Here is a 16,842-nt window from a genome sequence, read left to right on the forward strand (position 1 = left end):
AGTAGTAGTCTTTCAGTAACAAATGGGGGCTCAACGCAAAGCAAGGTGCAGAAATGTCGCCCCGTGCTTGCTGCAAATCGAGAGATGTGGTAAAGTTATGTTTCAAGAGCGTACTTGGGGTTCTTTGTTTTCGGGTTAAACCCGATCTTTCACGATTGTTCCTCCCCCGAACAAGTTTTCAAGAATTCGGGTAAAACCCGATATCTACCCGAAATCCTCGCGGTCCTTCAACTTGTCGTTCTAGGTAAATCGTCGGGGAAAAGTGAATCGTAATGTCGGCAAAGAGAGTTATTTGTGACAACCTATTTGTCCTCCTTCTATAATCCCCTCCTGCAGGAGAAAAAAAAAGACGAGCTTTTGCGGAGCTCGGACATGCGTTTGAGTACCGCGGTCCTTCACTGCCCAGTTCCGAGTGGAAATATAAAGATTCTTTTGATCGTCCCAGTGACAGAGCAGTGGCTCGCTTTATATGCCTTTCGTTTCACCAGAAAATTCTAAGATGACATATCAAACAGAGATCGTAGCGCCAGATTTCTTGCGTGTAGATAGAACCCGCTTCCCCCCCCCCCCCCCCCCCCCCCCCGAATTTGAAAAATCATAAAACCTCAAAAACGAAGGACCCTAAGTATACTTTGTTCACATACCTTGGCACGTCGACTAATACACCTGAGACGTGATCAAGCGACAAAGTGAAAGTATGCTCGTGATTTAAGGTCACCGATTTGGCAGCATGGAAAGTTCCGTGAGCATGCAGCACCTGATCAGACAGTTCGAGTGCAGCTTCAACACTAACGTCCCACAGCCTCTTTAAAAGAAAAAAGGAGTGACTACAGGGGCATTCAGTCTCAGTGCCGTTGGTTTTCATTTTAGAGTTGTTTTTCTGTTAATATGCTGTTGAAAAAATTCCCCAAACGACAGTCAGGTCGTTTTCTGCGCCGCAGACCGGCATCGTCTGATCCACGTAGTTGCACTGTTGCTGCCCCTCCTATCCAACAAGCGCAGACAAGAAATAGGAAAGTGCACAGGGCATGCAAGGCACTGGAGAAACGAATATGAAAGTGCTACAGTGTTTAAACTGATGCAGTCAAATTAAAGAGACATTTGGACACATAGGTAAAGAACGTTCCATGTATGAACTGATATCTGCTGTGCAAAGCTTGGGCAAGTGCTGGAAGTAGGCATTGAGAGCCACCTTGCTAATGAATAGACCTCTTAATTCCTGCTTGTAAACAAATGACGTCATAGTGTCTGATAGCGCCACCAATTTGGTAGAGTTGAACTACGCTCGAAGCTGGGGGCGAACAAGGTCGTGCCCGAAAGCCACGCGTGGTCCTACTTTTCTTTCAATAGGAGGCAGCGAACAAGTGCCCATTCGTGGAAGCCAGCCCTCCCCTTCCGATTTGTTTCGGCTTCAGTCTGTCTACCAACGTCATGACGTCATTTCTCGGGTAGAGATGTTCCAACGAAAAATGTTTGGATAACAGTTGACGAACCTCATCCAGCACTCATGCCATTTTGCAGTTCCAGTGTTGGCACTGCACTTTGAAAAGTGTAGCACAGCCCGATGCTACATTGTCAAAGGGCGTCTGAGCCTAGACTTAGTGCATGGTTCTTAGGGTCTTTCAAGGACCTTTTAAGGCTCCAGCTATTTTGTCTGGGACGTAGAGCACAGTTTATGGATCTCAATATTTCACAAAAATATAAGCTACAGGTAAAAATAGGACATACATGGGGTGGTGGAAGGTCTCTCCGTCGTCAGCCTCACGGGGGACATTCGTGGGGACTGCACAATCGCGATCTATTCACAAATGTGACTGACCACTCCTGAATAGATCACGAGACAGAGAGGAAAATTCATGAACATAACAGAGGGCACCATTAATTTCTGCTGCAGATTCGTATTGCAAAGAGTGCTAACTCCCAAGGTTGTCAAACTACACTTCTGACCCTGGATAAGCAGAATTTGCACTAGCAAGGTTAAAATCTAGGCAGGTCGTCGTTTGTGGTTACTTGTTCTGTTCTTTGTTACCCAGCACTGTGGTTTTTTATTGATTTTAGAACTGCACTAGCAGCTCCACAACAAGAAAAAGATGCAAAGTCTTCAAGGGCTGCAAAAAGTTCCATGATTTTGCAGATAGAATCTTCAAATTTCAGGGTAGCCAAGGACCAGCGGGAACCATGCTTTTTGTCCTGGAACTCTACGGACCGAATACAAATCGATCGCTTATGCTTAAAAAAAAAAAGTGAAACCAGCTCCTCGTAACCCTCCTATCTACCACACCCGTTGAATACCACAAGTGAAATGGCAACACGAGCCACTTTTTATTAAACAGGTTGACCAGGAGCCAAAGTCTAATCTTCGTCCTCTTCCTCCTGAGCAGCGCCGCCCTGAGCCTTGCGCATGTTCTTCCTCTTGACGCGGCCGGGGCGTCCGCCACCGAAGGGGGACTTGAGGGAGAAGTCGATGTGCTTCTCAGAGTCCAGGCGGACCACGAATGACGGCACGTTCACTACCTGCTTGCGTACCCTGAAACATGTTTCAAGTACTCCGTGTCATGCATCTATACTGCACGCAAAAGCAGCGGAAAAGGCACGTCATAGCACCTCCAGACTCACCTGATGTGTCTTTGACGGATGAGCACTCGGGCGTGGTGGATACTCTTGGCTAATCCGTGCTTGAAGACCTGAGTCTGGAGACGGCGCTCCAAGAAGTCCTCAATGCGCAGGCCGAGCACGTAATCGAGCTTCATCTTGCCTTCCTCCAGCACGCCGATGCGGACGAGACGACGCAAAAGGGCATTACCTGCGCGCAACAAATGACATCTGCCAAATTACTTTACCCGCGTGAGTAGCGAATTCGTTAGCCTATGACCATAGTATTTCTCCCTATAAGTGTTTTTAACATCTCGGATGTACAGGGTGTGTGCAGAAAAACGTGACCCGCATTTAGGCACATAGCTTGTTGCCTACCTAATTCACGAACTTCCGGTGGCGCACGATGGCGCATTTATGCGTGCGAAATCTGTAGAAAAATTGTGGAAGCCATACCCAGCTTAAAAAATAAACGGAACAACGAAAACGTCGGCTTCCGTGCATCAGAATAGGACAACATGGTGGGCAACAGGGTGTATGTGAAAGGGCAACATGGTGCACGTAGGAGAGTTGTGTTCAAGTACCGCTAGGGGAGCTATCGGTGCATAAATCGAAACGATGTCCCACATGGATGCTAATCGGCAGTGCCCCTAGCGGTGCTTGCACATAACTCTTATGAGACCGAAATACACTACCATGCAGTGTCATGACCGCCCTATTCTAATGCATGGAAGCCCATGTTTTCGCGCTTTATTTTTTTACATTGAGTATGGCTTCCAGGATTTTTTTGTAGCTTTCGCACGCATAAATACGCCGTCGTGCGCCACCGGAAGTTCCTCGGCTAAGTAGACAACGAGTTACATGTAAAAATGCGGGTCATGTTTTTCTGCACACACCCTGTATTTTGAGTGCTAAAAAGATCGAACAGGCGCAATTTCGTTGGCAAATCAATCGTCTGTTTGATAAGCCGACTATAACACTTGTTCTACTTTGTATTATGACTTTACCACACGCGTTACACAAACAGTATGGAATATGCGAAGATTTCGTACCTTCGAACAGCCTCTTGGGTTCCTTCTCGTCAAGGGTGAGCAGCTCACGGGCTGCTTTGCGAATCTTTGCCAAGGTGTATTTGACGCGCCAGACTTCACGCTTGTTACGGAGACCGTACTCTCCGATCAGCTTCAACTCCTGGTCAAGACGTTCCTTTTCAAAAGGACGCCTTGGAGTGACATAGGTTTTACTGTGAACCGTAGGTATGCGAGGCATCTTTCAGCCTGAAATGAAAGGTGACACGCCGCACAACGTTATTACAGCGGCCGAAACAAAATTTTAACAATACGGTACTGTTACTCAACGTTTCCGTCCTACAGCTGCTTTAATTATCTGTGCTTTTAGTAAATCAACTGAGATGAACTTATGAACAACATGCTTGCTTCTCTGCTGCTAGCATTAAGAGGCTTAACTGGTCCCGAGGGAAACAGCGGTTAAGTTCGCAGATGAGTGGTTACGCAGACTATTTATCACTTCAGCATTACCGTTAAAGCTGCAATTGATACAATAAAAACACAACCGCGCCCAAAACCACGTCGAAATGCAACAAATAGCACTTAAATTTCTCACCTATTTTACACCGCCACGTGTGGCCGGGACGGCTATGATCAAAAAGAAAGCGTCTTAAAAATCAAGCCTAGTTCATTACTTGTAGGGGCGCTGTTGATCGGAAGTTATTTCGTTTAATAAACCGATATATAAATATTAGTGTTGAACTCATGTAGAGTCACAGATTCAACAAATGTAACTAATATATATTTCATATTTTAGTTTGGTGTGACACTTTTTTTAATTCCATTGCAACAGACAGGCCGTCTGCTAGTGAGCGTGTCAAACCGAAACAAACATGGCCGCCGAAACGCATGGTGAAAACGTGTTTGACATAATAGTGGGGACCTACGAAGAGTTCGTAGTTGGTTACAGCTTTGAAAGGACCACGAAACAGAAGTACTCGCTACGACAAACTTTTACGAATCATTCTCACTTGGGTGCGGTTCGATGCGTCGCCGCAAACAACCGTTACCTTGCTTCGGGGAGCACCGATGAAACCATCAAGCTGTTCAACATGCAAAAAAAGGCCGAAATGGGAACATTAATGCAACACGACGGAAACATCACGGACCTCAAGTTCTTCGGGAAGTCTCATCTTTTCAGTGCCAGCGAAGACAACAACATTTGCGTATGGAGCACAGGTAGTTGGCAGTGCTTGAAAACTTTGAAGGGACACAAAGGTGGTGTCGTTTCTTTATCAGTTCATCCGAGCGGCAAACTGTTACTATCTGTATCGAAGGACAAAACATTGAGAACGTGGAACTTAATCACGGGTCGTGCCGCGTTCGTAACAAACCTCTCTCCGTTTCCCGAGCTAGTAAGCTGGTCTCCGACGGGGACGTACTTCGTCGTGGCCATAAACAACAGCCTAGACGTGTACCTAACAGCAAAAGCTGCCAAAGTTCACGTCGTAGACTTCGGCAAGAAGATATCGTGCGTGGCCTTCCTGACGGACAGCGCCGTCGCGATCGGAGGTGAGGGCGGCAACGTTGAAACGCACAACATCAAGAAAAAGAGCGTATATGGCATGTTCACGGCACATTCGGGCCGGGTGAAGGCAATGCAGGTGGTAGACGTGGAAGGCACAAAGATGTTGGTGACGTCGTCTAGTTCGGGTGAGATAAGGGTGTGGGAGATCAACCAGAAGAAACTGGACGCGCCGCCGTCGTTGCTGGCGAAAACAAACTCGGGTTGCCGGATAACCTGCATGGCAGTCTACAAGCCAACAGAAGTGAAGAATGCGCCCCAGGAGGAACAGGAGAAGAAAGGGGGACGAGGCAGAGATGAAGATGATGATGAGGGCGAGGAAGCTTCAGCGGAAGACGAGGAAAGTGTGGCGGAGAGTTCAGATGGCGGAGAGTCGGGCGAAGATGAAGACAGCGATGACCAAGATGTGGCGGAGGATGTTGATGACGAAGAGGAAGGCGACGACGATGATGAGGAGGAGGAGGTGGAAGACGAAGAGGAGAGTGACGACGATGAAGAGGTAGAAGGGAGCGTAGATGATGCAGATGAAAGTGAAGACAGTGAAAGTTCAGAAGAGGAGGAGGTACAGCCAAAGCCAAAACGAAGAAGGTTACAAAACGGACATCACTGAAGTGAATTCGTTGAATTGTAAAGTCTACAAAACTTTAAGCAAAAAAAAATGGGGTTCTTCATTACAACAAAAATTCCAAGACCAGTCTATTTGGTTGTGTCAGAATATTGCAGCAGCAGTAACAAGCAGATATCTGTCGCAAAAATACGTATATCCCACACATTTCATAACACTATTCCACTGTACCTGATATTTAACACCCATCTTGGAGGACGAGTTGCCTACACAACTTGGTTGCATGATACAATTTCTCTTGGGCAAGTCATCTTCCATGATGGATGTTATTAAATAGCATGTGCAGAGATTTCAGTTAGGGATGCGAAGCCCCGGAAAAAAACCGAACATTTTTTTGGGAAAAAAAAAGTTTTTTCCAGGTTTTTTTCCTCATCTCTGGAAAAATGGCCCAAAATTTCCAGGCGACAAAATTCAAAGATGTAAATTTTCGTGCCTTTGATGAGTTCCAACCCGCCAACAGTGCCTGTAATCCGCCAACAACCACCAACTTGGAGCTCCGTCTGGCCGCTCCAAGCGATCGCCATCGCGTTCACGTAATGTCGGAGTTCTGGTCGGAGTGGACGGGTTGTTCCAATTACCTATTGCTGAGTAGACAGCAGTCTCATGGAATGCTCTGCTCCGCATTTATGCCTAGAGGATGAACACTACTAAAGCTTCAAGCTCATTGTATGCTGTGGTTTGGCCGGCAATGCTTCGACTCAGCAGTAACCACATTTGTTTCCATTTTTTCCAATTTTAGGAAAAAAAAACACGAAATAAACATTTTTTTTTCCGAGCGATTCAAAATTTCCGGAAATTTTGCATCTCTAATTTCAGTACATGCCATCTGTTGGGCAAGGTTACTCTACGACCACCATCATAACTGACTCGTGGCACGAGACCCTCAATCATCGAGTTATCATTGTCTTTATTACAAAAACCTAAAAAACAATTTGTGCTGTACAAACGCGTCTCATTCCTACACTCGTCCCGCCTTCTCCGCTTCCTCGAGGAATTCCCGCCGGGTCTTGAGCGCGTTCTCGGGCTTGTACTGTTCCCAGGGGTGCTGGGGCAGGTCGACGGAAACCTCCTTGAGCCACTCCTCGTAGTGAAGGCAGAATTTTGTGTAACCCTTTTCAGCGTACTCTGTAATCTTGTGCTTCGCTTCAATTCCTCGTTCCTGCAGCGAAGGACATTAGGAAGTATGCATAGGGCGTCGTGTTTTAGGGTCAAACCTCGTAAAAGCAGCTTTTTTACCCCTCCCCCATTTGTATCACTGTAGCTTCGGGTAAAACAGAGGAAAAACTCCAGAACTGAACTCGGCACCGCGCATACTTAGACCCTGAAGTTTTAGGGTTAAACCCGATTTTTCCTCGAATTTGCACCCCGAATCGAGGTTCACCGGTTTAGGGTTAAACCCGATTTCTACCCGCAAAACTGCACTTAAGCTAGGCACCTCACGGCAATGCCATACTAATTTTTCACAAAATACGCGGTTGATCTCAACGTCTGATAACTCTGGATAGGCTGTACAACGAACGTTTGTTCGACAATAGAGCCCGATTTATCCCCAAATTCAGTCCGATGGTAATTTTTCCGCCCGAATTTGCATGAATTTTCGACATCAAGTGATTGACCCGAATTTTACCCCCCGAATTTGGAAAAAAATAAAACCCGAAAACTTCAGGGTCTATGCATACTTGGTCACTTGTATAGGCATGGGTGAACACTAAGTACTTGGCGTTACCATGCCGTGTCGATCCTCTTCCAAATTTCTTTCTTTTCCTTTCAAACACACGCTCTTTCACAGAATATTGCCAGGTTTTACCCCCATTTCACACGCTTTAACCGGAAAACCCGATTGTAACGGCCCAATTTGAAGAGAAAAATGCGCAAAAAAGCGCAACCCACCTTATCCATTATAGCCTTCCGTGCTCGTTGCTTGGCTTTCTCAATGCGCTGCAATGCTGAAGGATTCACTCTCACTTCATTATTGATCGCAAAGTGCATCAGGGTCAGCAGGAAGAAGAAGTCGAGCCTGTAGCAGGCGTTCCCAATCAGGGTGCTCAGGATTTCTTCGTTGACCGTCATTCGGGCGTTCTGCAAGAAAGAAGGGCGCGCGCTCTAAAAACAGAACTTCACCGCATGGCACTCTGTGTGCCAAATGTTGCCAAGAATGATAGGGTTATCGCTTCTGATTCGAAGAGAGAGGGGGGCGTACGCCTTTTTGTGGCATTTTTCGTATATCCAACTTGCCACAAAAAGGCGTACGCCCCCCCCCCTCTCTCTCTTCGAATCGGAAGCGATAACCCTATCATTCGTGGCAATGGTTGGCGCACAGCGTGCTACGCAGTGAAGTTCTGTTTTGAGAGTGCAGTACTAGCACTTTCCCAGTTCATCGCCGGTTCTTGCTCTATCTCGTAAAATTTTTGCGTATTAGAACTGGAACTGTCGTTGCTGCCATATCGACCTGAAATCTGAAATCTTCTCAAATGGAGCTCAGATATGTCGGCACGCGACGGCACGGTAATAAAGTTTAGATCGTAAAAAAATTTCTTAGATCCTCGGCGGCTGATAAGGAGTGACGATAGATGCACCTTCATTGTGGCTAGGAATTCCTTTCCCTGCTTATCCGAACAGATGCACAAGGCGAGGACTCCAAATGTGATGATGTCGGGACGCAGGCCGCGGTTGGCAATCAGCGTCAGGACCTCCTGTGTAGCAGACATTATTGTGAAAGGGTTAGGATGGAGTACATGCAGTCAGGTACAGAAGGTTCATTCGGTTCATTAAACTTCAGTTTCAGAATCAAGTGTATGAGACAATCTCCTTAAATCTTTTTTTCTTTTTTTCTGCCTGCAATCCCCAGCCATCAATCAGGGGCCACCTTATGTCATTACCCTTGCTTCAGACTTCTGCATGCGAAGAGCTCTACGCTTGATGAGCATGTTGAAAAAGTCGACATCCAGCTTCACTCCCGTCCTGTCCGCTTCGGCGATGAGTTCGTGTTCGGCTTCCGTTGTGTTGGGTATACAGTCCAAGAGAAGCGTCACGGTCTTGACATCTGGATGGATACCCATGTCGCGGAAGTGGTCCATCACACCTTTCAGTCCGCCGCACATCAACAGCCTGCGGACAGTCGGAAACATTGAGCAACGTGCCCCAAATGCCCAAAAATGATTTGTAATTGGGACAAAGCAACAGTGGGGGCGAGTTGGTACATACTGACACAAAACACAGCGCAGAAAAGGGATAGGGACGTAATTTGGATGTTTCACAAAAAAAGCCAATGGGTGCAGGACTTAAACCAGAACCTCTTTTGGCTTGGCTTGGCTTGGCTCCCAGACTTTTGGCTCGGTGACACATAAGCCACAGATGGACTTCATTTGGAGTAGTGGAACAGTGTGTTATGGCTTTCAATTTACAATTCCAAATTCAAAGTCCACCAAAAAAGTCAGCAAATTCAAAATTCTGCAGCAGAGACTCGTAAATTCCACGATTTTCTGCTGCAACCAGTCAACGGCTGCTTCAAATGGGAAACATACTTCATTTTCTTGGATAATGTGGGAACAAAAAATATTTTATAAAATTACAGATTTGAAGCGCTGTTGTGGCTCAGCATTACATACATGATATCTTGTGTTCTCCTCTGACAAAGAATGCCGTCTGTCGCCTGCAATCATTTTATACTTGCTGAAAGATCTTTCGGCATCCACAGAGTTTACACAAACTTTATAGGAAGATTATAGGAAGGAACAACAATACATGCATTGTGGAAGTTACATTTTCACGATACCCTTTTTGTTTCTGGGCTGTAGGCATTATTTAAAAGTCTTTAAAGGCAAACTCCCAAACATAAAATCAAAATCCCCCACCGCAATTCTGAGATTCCGCAAAATATCGCAGAAAACCCGGGGACTTAGTCATAATAGACCCCATATTTTTGTCGTTTCCGCGATTTTGTTTTCCGCGATTCTGAGATTCCGCAAAATATCGTGGAAAACCCGATGACTTAGTTATAATAGACCCCATATTTTTGTCGTTTCTGAGATTTTATTTTCCGCGATTCCGCAAAATATCGCGGAAAACCCCAGGGCTTAGTCATAATAGACCCGATATTTTTGTTGTTTCTGCGATTTTGTTTTCCGCGATTCCGCAAAATATCGCGGAAAACCTGAGGACTTACTCATAATAGACCCCATATTTTTGTCGTACGCAACACTTTAGGCACGAACCAAACATATCAACCTGTTTGCGCGACACTCGAGGACGAGAGAAGCTCCCTTTTAACCGCAAAATGGAAGTCGTACCTGTCGTAAGGTTCGGTTACATTTGCAAGGCCCACAATTTCTCTCTCCACACGAAGGCTCGGGGACAGTAAGTTGGGCATCCCGGGAAGGTTTTCGGGATTCTCCAGCGGGGTGGACGTAGCCCTCTCCTTGTCGCCGCTCTCTCTGTCTGACGTCACGTGCGAACAAGGTTCTCCTGCGCCGACATGTCCTGGATACATGGGCAGTGGTTAGCACTTCTTGAAGCCGAAGGAAGTTCATGTGGCTGAGCATGACGACAAGTTGTAGAATAAAGTTAGTGTTCCACTGTCCCCGATTATCATTTCCCCGATCAATCCCTCCAAAATCAGGTTAGGACAAATTCTGGTTGAACCCCGGTTCCTCCCTGGTTTCTCCCCAAATTCCAATCACATACCATGTGCACTATATAGTTAGGGGGTGACTTTTTCGGGTTAAACCCGGTTCCGCCCGGTTATTCCCCCCCGAACTGGCCTCCGACCAATTCGGGTTAAACCCGATTTCTCCCCAAATTCCAGTCACTATGAAATCCTCGAGTGACGTTTCCACTGAAGACGAACAAAGGTCGCCACGTGTAATACGCGTAAGAATGGGTCGCTTATGTTCCCAGCAATACACCCATGTGTGTCAACACTGTCTATGCCTTTGGGGATTACCGCTGGAAGGTCACCATCCCGCAAAAAAAAAAGAAGAAGAGAGATTAGGAAAGGACGTATAATAGACAAGAGGAGAAACAAAAACACCCGAAAGCGCAATTATCGCCCAATTTCTCCCCGAATTACAGATTTAAAAATAGCGCCTGATTTTTACCCCCCCCCCCCCCCCCCCCCCCCCCCGAATCTGATAAAGGCATTTAACCCGAAAAAGTGACTCCCTATACATAGGGCCTGACCTTTTCGGGTTTTATTTTTGGCCAAATTCGGGGGGTAAATATCGGGTCATATTTTTCATTTGAAAATTCGGGTGTATTCGGGTTAAATCCCGTTACGGCATATTCTGTCGTCAGGAATTCGGGTGATTTTTTTTGTTTAATAAAAGTTTGTCTTAACATGGGACTAATGTTTAGCGATGTTATCAAACTTTATTTTAATGCGCGCTTACGAGTGTGCCACGCGACCCGGATGTTTTCGGGTAGATTCGGGTTAAACCCGAATTTTACAGATTTCGTTCGGGGGGTAAATATCGGGCGGATACGGGTTTAACCCTAAAAAGTCAGGCTCTACCTATACATAGTTCAGCAGCAAGGGTCCACAGTTTTGTCCACAGTCCACTGTCCACACCCTGTGGTTTTCGCTGTGAGGCCAGATATCCGCTAGCGAAAATGTGCGTGCACGAATTACGCGACTTTACATTTCCTTGCCATTTTTCGTACCAAACTAGGGACGCGCAAAATCATGCGAACAAATAGGGTAGTTGCGAAGATCACATCAACGTGTTAAAATGCGCAACATTACCGAGGTTTTCCGCTTTCTCCTCGGCCACAATGGCAAGCATGTTCTTGTTCTTCTTACTAATCGCCCGTTGTCCCGCCAACTTCTTTTTCGGCACGGTCGTTTCGAGGAGGTCCTGAAAGAGTTCGGGCGGCCCAATACCGCACTCGCGGACGGTCCGCAGGAAAAGGTTGTAGCAGTAGAGAGAGGGTCGGATTTTTTTCCACAGCATCAACCTCATCACCTATAGGTTGAAAAGGGATTGCATAATGAAAAAAAGGCTCGTGAGAAACATGGGTCGTCGAAACAGATTCTAATGAAACTAATGAAGCCGTGAACGTTTATGTGAAGCAACACGATCTCATTACTGAGTGCGAAATGCATGTACAAAGCCCTTGCGGTCATTCCAACCGGAAACAAGGTGGATTACTAACAAATATAGTGGTATGTGCAAAAATAAAAAATAAAAAAATTGCAGCAGTAAACATGCAAATCCTGTAAAAATGCCCTTATAAGATGTAATACCAGATATGGGTGGGTGGGTTCTTGCCCCCAACCTTTCGAAGCCGCTGTGTGAACACACACACAGTCACGGTGTCGTCTGCTTTGGCCAATCGTCACAGATTATTTGAAAACACAAAAAGCCTGCGGCTTGTTTCCATGGCGACAGCAGTCAAAAGTGTGGCAGTGATTGGGACCTAGACAGCGTTGGTGACAGTTGCTTACCTTGAGACCAAGAGCAAATCCAGCTTCCCTATCGCTGATACAGGCCATGAGAAGGAACGCAAACGTATCCGCGGTTACTGCGTGCTTTTCCGACTGCATTTTGTCCACGACCTATTGAGAGAAAAAGCCGTTAGTTGTGCCTCTACAGAAGTGTAAAATTGTTTTTTTTTGGTAAATATGAATGTATGAACACAGTATATAGTAATATTCTGTGTCTACGTATGCACGTCACCATCGATGATAATCATTAACACTCTCAAGGAACACGGTCCCGACAAAACTCCAAAGTATCCTCGATCCAATATCGTCGACCGTCGTCTTCCACGTTGGAACAAAATTCCGTTGCAACAATGCTTCCGACGATTACCCTAAATGCAGTCTGTATGTCTCCACATTTCCCAAAGGCCTTTATCATGGCGTGATAGGTGATGTTGCTTGGTGTCCATCCTTTGAACTCCATCCTTTCATACAGGTTGTGTGCCTTCTCCAAACTGTATTCCTTGAAAGGTCCCTCAGCGCAGGCATTGAAGAGGCCTGTCAAGGTGGCCGGCGTCATCTTCATGTCTCTGTCACGCATCTATGACAACATGGGCAAAGCAGTTACAAGCAGGTGATTAGTAGTCACCATAAAGGATGTAAAAAGGAACAAAGTAAAAAAGGAGCAAAAAGGAGCATGCCGGCCCAATATAGGTTCAATATTGGTCCAATACAGGTCCAATAATGGTCCCATATAGGTCCAAGATTGGTCCAATATCGGCAATATTGGGCCGATATCGCTAATATTGGTCCAATATTGGCCCAAGAGCTTGATTTTTCGATTTCCGGCACATTTTGATGATTCATGTTCTCCACGTCGCCAAACGCTCTAAAAACGCTGTTTAGCACTGTTTTCATGATCTAAGACGTTTTCAGCTTGATTTTTCGATTTCCGGCACAATTTGAGTTCGAAGTATCGCATCGCCCAGGGGTACATCTCACCGACGCCGATGCTCTCTCAAGACTTTGTGATAATAGATACGGAAGATCCCAGTGCCGTGAACGCACTCAAACTGTGGGAAGGTATTCTGTGAGAAAACGCTCCTGATTAGGACAACTGTGATATAGTTTAGCTGAAATTTCTCGAGGTATTTATTTATTTAATATTTGTTTTAGCCTACATAAGAGGCTGGAACCGGCAACAAAAAGCCACTACACGTGGCTTGAATACAGGTACTATAGCTCGACCTTCAATTGAATATTTGTTAAATTTCGAACGTTGCGTTTCCGAGTTTTATGCATTTTTCTTCTTCTTTTTTTTTTTTTCAAATCAGGGTGGGATGGGAACAGCGAACTACATAGTGTTTTTGTGAACCGTACCTCCTTGTAAAGCTTGAAAGCCATTTTTGTGTAGCCAACCCTTCCGCAACCTCCAATAAGTCGCGTGTACATGTGCAGGGTCGGTTTGAACCTGTGAAGTTTCTTGATTTCGTAGAAATAATTTAATGCCTCCTTCATCTGCAAGAGATACGACTTTCGTTAATTAAATTATCGCAACATTTCAACGCAGGAAGAACATACTTTCCGAGCTTTAACGAGTTCTACTATTTTGTCTTCCATTTCTCGACGTTTCGGCCTCTCAAGTATGACGTCCTCGCTTGGGTCGTCGTCGTCATCCTCGGGCAAGGATTCCGCGATGTTTCGCAGGCTTTCCGGTTTAGTTAAAGTTCCAAAGACATCCTGATCGTCGCACGAATGTCGTTCGCGAGCTTGGGTTCGTGCGAGCTTCTTAAGCTTGATGTACTCGTTCTCAAAATTTTTCGGCAACGTTCCGAACTCGTCCGGATCTCCAAAGGGATCGGACGTTTTGACAATAGATTCTGTTCCGTCCAGAGTCGGCGCTACGGAACCTCGAGGTAAATGACTGGATCGTGTGGACCGATACCTGCACCACGATCGCAAATGTGTCCGAGACACTTTCGAATCGGGGTGGCAACGCCTGCAGGCAATTTGCAGGCCAATGCGCACGCAGTTTCCAAACCGAAACATGTTTGCATTTGGGCAAGTTTCTTAGCGAGGCTTCTCAGCGTAACATGCAGATTGTAGTCGACGAAGAGCACTGCGAGAAGACGTTCTGCACATTAAGAATTACTGCGTTTCATTTCACAATACTGGACACAAAACCTTGCGAAGGCACGCTGCACAACAAAAACATGGAGGGCGCCATATTGTTCGTGCAAAAGCTGCTAAGTTTAGCGACATGAAAATTTCGCACTATGCACTTCAGGTGGCGCGAGTAGTTGTTTTTATTGCAGACGGCATTGACCGTGAAAAAGCTCAAAATATTGCTAGCTTTTAAACAATATTTTGAATACCCTAGGATACTTTCGCAGTGCTTGTGAACACTCTTGGCGGGAACGAATTCCATATCAGTAGACGATAACGGCGCGTCATCGCAAATACGTATCTGCAGATGAATCCTGCGGAGCAGAAGAACTAGCATCCTCGAGTCTGAGAGGGATGCCGGGATGCATGTGAGCATCGAATCGAAGACTTGCGACGACCTCCTGTCTCCAGCTAAATAACAGCGTGCATACCTATATACCGACCAACCGCGACGTGGTGGCGTTGTTCAACACGTCTTTGAATCCGTCGTGTGCAGTTTCTCTGCGGTGTTGTGCCTTGCCTGCAGCGTCAACGGGCATGTTGCTCGCTCCTTCGGAGATCCACTTCCTGCACAATTCCGCGTCGCATGGCTTGCGGCTGGCGCCCGACGTCTTGGACGACGTCAGCCACAGGCTACAGGAGAACCGTGAGACGGTGCCCCGGATTCAGGTGGTCGAGAAAGATGGGACGTGGTTTGCGCTGAACAACAGCTACCTGCACGTGTACCGTGAGCTGGAGCGACAGGGAAAGTGCCCAAAGATACGTGTGGACGTCGTCGCTCTCAGTAAAGTGCCTCAGGACGTTCAGAAAGGGATGCTGGTGACGGAGACGACGATGGTCGAGGAGAGGGCCAAGACGGACGGAGATGGGGAACAGACGCGACGACGCGAAACAGGTCAGGATGCCCGTCAAATATTCGTGCTTCTCGGAATTTATTTTCTGTCGTGTACGAATTTTTATTTTATTTTTTTAATCGAATGAATTAAGTTAGAAGGCAACACGACAGCTAGCGCTGCGGCACAATTCTCATCTCGAGCCTAGCAAATACACGTCCTTGATATGCAGTTAGGTATCACTGTGCGAATCTTACGAACGGTGGGACACCGTCCTAATTTCACAATCGTAATAACTACAAGGAAATCTTTTTTTGGCGCTCCTTCGTGTGGTTCGACAGACCCAATTAATTTCTTCGCCTTCCGCTTCCAAGGCCTCTAAAGTCATGCTTGTTTACGTGACACGCAAAAGGGGTACGTTATCGATGTGCCGTCTAACCGATACCACGTAATCTTATAATACGGCACCTTTGATGCGGACAATGGGTGCCGCACTCGCCACGTCGAGGAACTTTCGTGAAACGTAAAGACCCGACACCCAAAGCACCTGCATGTAATCGTCTCCTATCAATCTGGCAGCTCTCACCAAATACGTCCTCCTGTCATCTCACTTTATGACGTCATATCTCGCAATTTCGCATCAATGTAATGCAGCGTTACGTATGAGCTCCTGTAAAGCGTGCTTTGTCTGCCAGACATCCGTGTACTGCAGTGATGCGGACTGCACGGAAGCGTCGATCGGGAGAAAAGCCGGTTTGACGCTAAAAACGTAAAAGTAAGTACTATATTTTTTTTTCTCGTAGATTCACGAGCAGAGTTAAGAGGCTTACCATTTATAACAGCTGACGTTACCCCGGTAGCATGTACCAAGGGCAACTGCTGTTCATGTTCATCATAAAAATACCAATAAATAAATAAAATAAATCAATAGGGTTTTGCGGAAATTAGCCATTGGTGTCTCTCGCTTCCTGGCCACGGAGTGGACACAACGTCTTTCGAGGTGATGCTAAAGACGGCGAGGTGGAAGCTTCGTCCATCCGTCTATCGTCCATGCTCCCCCAGGCTATCCCCCGATTTTTACAGCAGTCTTCTGTGGGGAGACGAATGTTGATTACCGCGACAGTTCCTTACGAAGTCGGCCCAGGAAGCCTACTAAGCACCCGTCTTCCACTCATTCCCTCTGTACTTCTGTCCACGCCCGTACACTGTCCATGGACTTTCCAGGCGAATGTCGGTTCCCCCACAGTTCCCCCTGAAGTCGGCCCAGGACGCACACTAACCCCCCTGTCGCCCACTCCTTCCTGCTGTTCTCTCTCCATCTGTCCACGTCTGTACGCCGCTCATAGCCACAGTTGCTTCGCGGCGCTAACACGAAATTAAAAAAAAATTAAAAATTAAAAATTAAAAATTAAAAAAATAAAAAAAATAAAAAAAATAACACTGCCCATGACCACATTTTCTTCGCGGTGCTAACAAGGTTTGTGCTGGTCACTTGGAATTCTACGCGTTGCGAAAAAGGAGGCTTTCGAAATGGACGCATCAAACGAAACCCAATTTCTCTTTTTGGGCAAGTGCAACGGGCGCATTTTCGTTACCGTCTCTATTTTCGTCACCCA

General features: G+C 46.3%; 4 protein-coding genes across 4 annotated transcripts in view; 2 read left to right on the forward strand and 2 right to left on the reverse strand.

Moving 5' to 3' along the window:
• Nucleotides 1-2,298: 2,298 nt before the first annotated feature.
• Nucleotides 2,299-4,294, reverse strand: LOC135393543 (small ribosomal subunit protein uS4). Its single transcript, XM_064623951.1, has 4 exons — nucleotides 4,216-4,294; nucleotides 3,645-3,869; nucleotides 2,617-2,803; nucleotides 2,299-2,527 (listed from the first exon to the last, which is right to left on the reverse strand). Exons 2-4 carry the CDS (start codon nucleotides 3,859-3,861, stop codon nucleotides 2,353-2,355), a joined length of 579 nt encoding a protein of 192 aa, XP_064480021.1. The 5' UTR covers nucleotides 3,862-3,869; nucleotides 4,216-4,294; the 3' UTR covers nucleotides 2,299-2,352.
• A 168-nt stretch (nucleotides 4,295-4,462) lies between these two features.
• On the forward strand, nucleotides 4,463-5,878 carry LOC135393544 (p21-activated protein kinase-interacting protein 1-like). The gene has a single exon (XM_064623952.1). It carries the CDS (start codon nucleotides 4,493-4,495, stop codon nucleotides 5,792-5,794), a length of 1,302 nt encoding a protein of 433 aa, XP_064480022.1. The 5' UTR covers nucleotides 4,463-4,492; the 3' UTR covers nucleotides 5,795-5,878.
• An 821-nt stretch (nucleotides 5,879-6,699) lies between these two features.
• On the reverse strand, nucleotides 6,700-14,471 carry LOC135392093 (pentatricopeptide repeat-containing protein 1, mitochondrial-like). Its single transcript, XM_064622761.1, has 10 exons — nucleotides 13,809-14,471; nucleotides 13,608-13,745; nucleotides 12,619-12,828; nucleotides 12,252-12,362; nucleotides 11,550-11,769; nucleotides 10,099-10,288; nucleotides 8,689-8,917; nucleotides 8,386-8,502; nucleotides 7,700-7,888; nucleotides 6,700-6,968 (listed from the first exon to the last, which is right to left on the reverse strand). Exons 1-10 carry the CDS (start codon nucleotides 14,274-14,276, stop codon nucleotides 6,768-6,770), a joined length of 2,073 nt encoding a protein of 690 aa, XP_064478831.1. The 5' UTR covers nucleotides 14,277-14,471; the 3' UTR covers nucleotides 6,700-6,767.
• Nucleotides 14,472-14,536: 65 nt separating this feature from the next.
• The window catches only part of LOC135392096 (uncharacterized), a 145,093-nt gene continuing 142,787 nt past the window's right edge, over nucleotides 14,537-16,842 (forward strand). The window contains exon 1 of the mRNA XM_064622763.1: nucleotides 14,537-15,288. Within this exon, the coding sequence (XP_064478833.1) occupies nucleotides 14,931-15,288 (358 nt within the window). The 5' untranslated portion in view covers nucleotides 14,537-14,930. The remainder of the gene's footprint in view (nucleotides 15,289-16,842) is intronic.

Source organism: Ornithodoros turicata, chromosome 4 (genome assembly GCF_037126465.1).
Source record: "Ornithodoros turicata isolate Travis chromosome 4, ASM3712646v1, whole genome shotgun sequence".
In the NCBI taxonomy this organism is placed as follows: domain Eukaryota; kingdom Metazoa; phylum Arthropoda; class Arachnida; order Ixodida; family Argasidae; genus Ornithodoros; species Ornithodoros turicata.